At 48.3% G+C, this 7,360-nt stretch overlaps 1 protein-coding gene across 1 annotated transcript; it reads left to right on the forward strand.

The window, feature by feature from the left end:
* The first annotated feature begins 4,071 nt into the window (after window positions 1–4,071).
* Window positions 4,072–7,150, forward strand: LOC123069016 (F-box/FBD/LRR-repeat protein At3g52680). The gene is made up of 3 exons (XM_044491743.1): window positions 4,072–5,337; window positions 5,828–6,013; window positions 6,577–7,150. The coding sequence occupies exons 1-3, from the start codon at window positions 4,276–4,278 to the stop codon at window positions 6,895–6,897; spliced, it is 1,569 nt and encodes a 522-aa protein (XP_044347678.1). The 5' UTR covers window positions 4,072–4,275; the 3' UTR covers window positions 6,898–7,150.
* The last annotated feature ends 210 nt before the right edge of the window (window positions 7,151–7,360 follow it).

Below are 7,360 nucleotides of genomic sequence, written 5' to 3' on the forward strand. Positions count from 1 at the left end.
GCGGCGGCGGGACGTGTCCGGCGAGATTGGACATGTCCAGCGGGCGAGAGAGAGGTTGATCTAGGGTTTGCCCGAAAAATTCGGGGAGAGAGGCCTTTTTATAGGTAGAGGGAGCTAGGAGAGTCCAAATGAGGAGCGGTTTTCGGCCATGCGATCGTGATCGAACGACCGAGAGCATGGAAGAGACTTAGATGGGTTTTGGGCCACTATGGAGGGGCGTTGGGCTGCAAAGAGAGAGGGGCTTTACGGCTACCTGGTTAACCGTTGGAGTATCAAACGGACTCCAAATGGCACGAAACTTGACAGGCGGTCTACCAGTGCTATATCAAGGCCGCTTGGCAAGACTCAGTCCATACCGAGAAAGTTTAACACCCACTCACAACGAGAGACAAAAGGGGAACGCCGGAGGGCATAGGAGCGCCGGATTGCAAAACGGCCAACAGGGAAAATGCTCGGATGCATGAGACGAACACGTATGCAATGCAATGCACATGATGACATGATAAAATGCAACACACAAGCAAATGACATGGCAATGACGGCGAATAACTGGCAGACACCTGGCGCACCGAATCCGGGGCGTTACACCTGGCCCATGTGTTGTCGTAGGGGCAGCCCATGTACACGTGCAGGACCAGGGGCTCCTAACATCCCCCCTCCTTGAGATTCGGCTTGACCCCAAACCGATGCCACCCAGAACCGCCCGGATCCCATTGCACTCCATGGTCCGTGACTAGCTCAAAGCCGCGGTGGTAGCCAAAGTTGGGGTTGACTTGAACGACATCGGGGTAGTAGTCGTGGGCGATGGTGACCGAGTTGAAGGAGACGCTGAAGAAGTAGTCGATGAAGTTGTCGGCAGAGCCCTGCACAAAGCCAACAACAATAGTGGCGACACCCCACCTTCCTTGAAAATATTCTTGATTGTAGCAGGAAGAGGACACCATACCACCCATGCCCGGTGCGCTCATGCATCGTGGACACCCCTCAATTGCAGCTTGTATGTCTGCTGGTGTACTGAAAGCCACCCAAGACTGGTCAGTAACATTATCATCAGACACTTCTTTAGTTCCAGGAGCCCATAGCCTCTCAAACTGAATAAAGAAACGCCAATGACTATAATTCCCAGAGGCACTGACTGCACATGAATTCAGATATGCAATGCACATCCCCAACTCAATCAGTATTAATAAACTTCCCTCTGGTTGGAGCCCAAAGCATGGAAAGTTGTTGCTCTTAAATTCTTTGCACTCCACTGTACTAGGTTGCCCTGTCTTCTTGTGAATAGTATGAATAAGATCTCCGATGAAATGTGCAAATAATTGAACCAACACCATGTACCTTGCAGGAGAATATGCCTCTGACTTGTAGCTTGACAAGGGGCCCAACAAATTAAGCACAAGAATAGCAAAAGAGGAAGTTGTTTCTTGTAATTGCTTCACAGATGCACTTTTCCATCTCCAGTCTAGTACTAGGAGTATCATTCTGCAATTTTCAACAAGATTGGGACACCGTTCCCATGCATTGCTAATGTGAAAGCTGATTGAAACACGACCACTGCCTTTAAATTCCTCTTGGTTCAAAACATTCCAGTGCACTGACATAGGCATAAAATGAATCTTCCTTTTCAATTTGCCGCCCATAGAAATACTACATACAGTAGTATGCTCCAGTATGTGATGCTCGGACAAGTTCCAATGCTCATCAAGTTTGCACGCATGGTTTCTAGTAGTATCGCACTTCCTAGACCGCTCATCGATAATTAGAAATATATCCTCCAAATATTTCACTGAACCTAGATCAGGGTCATATGTAGTTGCAGGCCAACACAAACTGGTAACACTAGGGAGCTCAGTTTTGGGTAGTTCTGATTGCACGCATACCGCTCAACAACTGCAGGCAAAATATAGTAGCTTTGGCTGAACATTTTTCTGACTGAACCCAAACCTCAATGGTACATCTTGAGCACAAAGTTCATAAGAGGACTGCACAATGCATACTAGTTCATATGGCCCAAGTTGTTGAGGTACATGCATGCTCTGTAATACATGTGCAGCCATAGTACCAAGAGGTGAATGATGATCTTCAGGAGAAATAGCAATAGAACATGTACAGATTTCCAAAAGCCATTGTTTACCTTCGCACAAGACCTGTTTACTGAAACATGAATCATCATTGTCCTGTTTCATAAACCACAAGTGCAAGAACTGGTCGGTGAGTATCCCTTCAAAGTGTCCACTGAAATTGTACTGCCGCTTCCATGATTTGTACAGAAAATATCCTTTTACAGTATATTGGTACGAGCAGAGAGGAATTCCACCAATAAGAAGCAGAGCCAACCACCCAAACTGATATAGTTGAAGACAAACCATGTTACAAGTGACGTGTTGTTGAATAGTGGATGTTTCCACACTTTTGAGCAGAGATAATGTCCAGCTCCAGATTCTGTTGGAAGACTGTGGCCGAATTTCCCCGAAATGAAACTGAAAATCATGGACAAAACAGGATCTACTAGTAGTTGTTTTCCTCTCGGAATTGAGTGGACATGTAACTTTCCATTGGTATTGTTTAGAGCATTTAGGGAGAACAGAAGGACTATTGAATTCCACTCTCTGTGACCCAGCCTCACAACACTTGCTTGGCTCAGTGGAAACCCAGAAAGTAGGTTGCCCAGAAGGCCATGGTTCCACTAAAGGCCATGGTTGTAACTCCACTAAATTGATAATCAGAGTCTGCAACCGAGTATGAAGAATTCATCCTCGCATTTTCCTCCTTCGGTGATGATCAGGAGGCCACCACACATTGCTAGTCACCAGTGACACCATTGTGAGCTATTCCATAGAGCAGAACAACATCATTATCTGTGACCTGCACTGGAGTAGGTGATGGCCAAGGGTGTTGTCGTAGATTCTCAAGTTGCAATTCTTCTTCAGATAACACATGTGCAAGGATATCCTCGATGTTGTGGCGCAGCAGGGATGGCAATGAGGGTGTCACGGCTGGGTAGAGCACAAACCTTAATGTTTGAGCGACATGTCGAGAGCATTTCGTCGAACATGTGGTCAGCACGGGTGTAGGAAGGTCACTGGAGATGTTGAGGACAACACTGCGGCCCACCTCGTTTGTCACAAGGGTGGAGGTGTTGATGGAGAACAGCGGTAAGGCATCGAGCTTCTGCACGCCGGCCTTGGGTTCGACGTCGATGGTGGACGCCCCAGAAGGAACGACCTCCTCGGTGATACCATGGATCGCAGGCTCGAGGATGATGGCGGCAGTAGCACCATGGATCGCGTTGACGATGTCGGCGGTGGCGACCTAGTGCGAGCATTCTGTCGAACATGTGACGGGCACCATCTCCATGCAATCAGGGGACGCATCATGGACGATCTGAAGGACCTCCGGAGCCTTGAAGTTGGAGAAGGAGACGTCGGTGGAGACTGCAGTGATAGTGGCTTCGATGGTGCGGTCGACTGCAAGCTCGACCGCTTGGTGGATGGGGTCGACCGTGGGATCGAGGTGGACGGCGGTGGCGGTGCCATGGACCTTGTCTATGTTGTCGACCGTGGGCTCGAGGTGGACGACAGAGGCAGCGTCATGGACCTTGTTGATGCTGTCGACCGTGGGCTCGAGGTGGACGGCGATGGCGGCGTCATGGACCTCGTCGATGCTGTCGATGGTGTCGACCTGGGTCGAGCACTCCGTCGAACAGGTGACGGGCACCATCGCAATGCACACCGGGGACGAATCATGGACGAGCTCGAGGACCGCCGGGGCCTTGGCCGTGGAGGAGGAGACACTGACGGGGTCGATGGTGATGTCGGTACTGGGTATGACCAGGGCCGGTGGTTTTTTAGACGAGGAAACAGTCGAGTCGAGTCGTGCATTAGCAGCAACGAGCTCAGCAGTCATGCCCTCGATCCTGGAGATGAAGGATGCGAGGTACCATATCGTCTGCTCCTTGGCGGACATGGCATCCCACTCCGGTGGTAAGTCGGCGGGCATGTCGTCGTCGCCAGTGGAATTAAGGAATCAAGTGTGGAAGAAAAAATTGGGAAAATCAAGGGGTGAAAGGGTGGTGGCCTGGCTCTGACATTTCACCCAAGAATTTCTATCTACCGACTATCGCTGGCCGATCTCCACCAAATCTGCAAACCCCCCAAACCCTAGCTCCCCCAAATCACCGTGCGTCCATGCCGACCCCTTCTCTCGAGCTCCAATTCACCGCAATGGCGCAGTGTGATCCGTGCGTGTGAGAGGCGCCAAATCCCTCCTCCAACCATGGAGCAGAGCGATGGGCCCAAGCGACCGAAGCTCGCCGACGCCGCCGACGGCGACGAGGACCGCCTCAGCGTGCTGCCCGACGACATTCTCATCCACATCCTCGTCAAGCTCCGCTGCACCCCCATGGCCGCTCGGACCAGCGTCCTCTGCCGCCGCTGGCGTGGCCTCTGGAAGCTCGTCCCGGAGCTCAACTTTCCCCTCGGCACCGAGCCGCACCGCATACGCTCTGCCCTCACAGCCCACGAAGCGCCGGTCATCCACTTCCTCGTCGTCGACCTCCAGGACGCCGCAGCGGAGTCGGTGGCGACGTGGATCCCCATCATCGTGCCCCGCCTCCTCGGCGAACTAGTCATCTTCAATCTCAGGCGGGACTGGGATGGGGAAACAGGCACAGTTGAGCTGCCTTGCTTCCAGGGTGCCGATTGGATCTCCCTCGACCTAGACAATCTTGGCCTCGCCCTGCCGCCCTCCGGCGTGTTTGCCCGGCTCACCGATCTCTGTCTGGTAGCCGTTAGGATGCGTGGTCCCTGCAGACTTGGTGATGTTGTCTCCTCGCCACGATGCCCATCGCTGCGGAAACTCATCCTACGCGACGCCCAGGTCCGGGATGACATTGTAATCCACTCAGAGTCTCTCTTACAAATAGGGATGGATAATGTGTTACTAGACAACAACGCCTTGGGTCCGGGCATCCTCGACATTTCCTCAGAGTCTGTCCTCCAAATAGATCTGAAGAATTTAATTGGCGTGCGGAAGCTCCTTGTCATGGCTCCTGCACTCATTTCATTGAAAGAGAAAGACACCACCTACATTGCTGATCCTGTGGATCCGAGTCAACCACTTGCCAACATCTCAGCCCCTCGGCTCACGTTTCTTGAGTGGAATGCTCGTTATGATAGAAGATCCATTCAGCTTGGCAAGATGGCACATCTCCAATGGCTGCACGCCGGTCAATTTCTTGTATATGGATCCAATGAGGATTTTGCACACAATCGCATCAGGCTTTTGCAGCGCTTCGAGTTCATCATCTGTCTTGACCTTGCGCTTAACTATCGGAAGGTGAGTTCCATTCTTTCGTGATTATTTCATCATCATAATATGCTACCAAGTCAATAATAACAAGGTAAACATAGGGTTATGATATTTGCTATATTTGAGAAAGCATTACAGAATTCTCACTTGTTTGTCTTTGCTCATGTCTGTGCAACATGGCTTAGTGCACTCAATCTTTATTCTTTCCCAATACGTTATATAGTTATCCTCTTAGATGGTATTGCTTTGTACCACCTTTGAGTTGTTAGCATTAAAGCTGAACACTAGCATTACTGCACTAGGATTTAGTTGTTACTGAACTAGGATTTAGTTATTGGATGGGACATGAACTCTCAGGAGTTGAAAAATATGAACACCAGCAGTCCTTGTGGCCGGATTGGATATCCCCCCACCAGCACACACAGAACCATTTGTAGTAAGAAAAATGAGTTTTGTGTGTCCCTTTTTTCCAACCGTTATATATAATCCTCCTTTGTGACTTTCTATCAACCTGTAGGACATATCTGACCACCAACGCTACTTGATGGAGGACATGCCAGGGCTCCCACATGTTTTATTCTTGTCCGTAAAAGTTGCCGCGAATGGACATTCCTTTGGAGCCAGCTTATTCCATGCTCTCAGGGTGTGTACTGGTGTAAGAAAGCTGACTCTTGCATTTGATGTCAGTTCCAGGCAACTCGAGGTAAAGTTACATCCTTAATCTGTTTATCTAATACTACTTGAGTTACCTGGAAAGTCACAATCTATTTGGTATGTACTTCCATTTTTATGCACACTTTGGCTTGGGTTGCTAGTTACCTTACTTGCTCTTCAAACTTTTACAAAGTGGCATACTAATTGGGTTTGGTAGCTAGGTAATACTATGTTGCATTTTGTAAGATCCCTGTCTGTTGAAAATCAGAGAAATTAGGGCCCTTTACAGCAAAAAACAACAACTGAGCACTTCCTCTTCTCTGCTCTACTTTTTCAGAAAATTTAATATATTATTGAATGTTATGTATCAGTGGAGGGTCTTTTATAATGGTTCTGTTGTTTGGCTCCCTCTTCCTGAAGAACAACCATATTTTCTGCAATAGGTTGGCCCCAACTAATTTGTAGGTAGTGTGCTTTTGTTACTGTTGTTGGTGGCATATCTCAAAGTATTCAGGTCATAGTTTGATATTTCCAGTTTCACCTCTCTCTTTTTACTACATCAAATCATACCAGTTATTCACTTATTCTTATTAAGCCGGCATGTTGTTTCAGGCTCAAACTACATGCTCGCTGGGTTGCATATGCCATCAGCCACCAAACTGGAAAACTGACGAACTCCTGCTGAGTCACCTCATAATAATCGAAATCAGTGCCTGGAGAGGAACTGAAAATGAAGTTGCTTTTGTGGAACGGTTGCTTAATTGGGCAACAGTGCTAAAAGAAATGACCATAACTTTCCATCAGTCAGTTACTGAAAGCAACGCCGAGGATCTCTGCCAGACATTACTAAGCTTCTCTAGACTGGAAACATGCATGAAATTTTACGTGCATCGTGGCTTGTACGAGAAGGTCCCGTATTTTCCTGAAGGCTAAGGCACCTGCTTGTGTCTTGCACTAGTTGCTATTCTTTTTGGTGTCAACAGCACTCTATGTAAAGATCAAAATCTAGTAGAGTGGTCCAAGATGTTACGATATCATCAACCTATTTTGCAAGATGTTCGAACCTGCTTCATGTTTTGTCTGTTGTACTGCTCACGAATGGAGTTCTCGGCGCTGTTTTCGCAAGCCTTTGATGTGTAAGATCCAAATGTTTGCATGCAGAAGTGGTAGTGAACTCATCAAGTTATGTCATTTTCGTAATGATTGTGTTATCTGTGGCACTGACTGAATCCCAAGCATTTAAAAATCTGCAAGAAAGCTGTTCAGTGTGGTTTTGTCTGAAGAAATCACCAGTTGCATGATGTATTTAGAAGCAAACTAGTTCACTTTCATGCTGTTTGGCAGAGCATATCTCATAAGGAATGACACAGCTATTTTCTCTGAGTACATGATCCTA

Source organism: Triticum aestivum, chromosome 3B, assembly GCF_018294505.1.
Source record: "Triticum aestivum cultivar Chinese Spring chromosome 3B, IWGSC CS RefSeq v2.1, whole genome shotgun sequence".
Taxonomy (NCBI): Eukaryota; Viridiplantae; Streptophyta; class Magnoliopsida; order Poales; family Poaceae; genus Triticum; species Triticum aestivum.

Bases quoted from the DNA above. Each gene is read 5' to 3' on its own strand.
- LOC123069016 (XM_044491743.1), top strand. From the start codon at position 4,276: ATGGAGCAGAGCGATGGGCCCAAGCGACCGAAGCTCGCCGACGCCGCC. The intron at 5,338-5,827 runs GTGAGTTCCATT...ATCAACCTGTAG, and splicing joins TTGCGCTTAACTATCGGAAG to GACATATCTGACCACCAACG. The intron at 6,014-6,576 runs GTAAAGTTACAT...ATGTTGTTTCAG, and splicing joins TCAGTTCCAGGCAACTCGAG to GCTCAAACTACATGCTCGCT.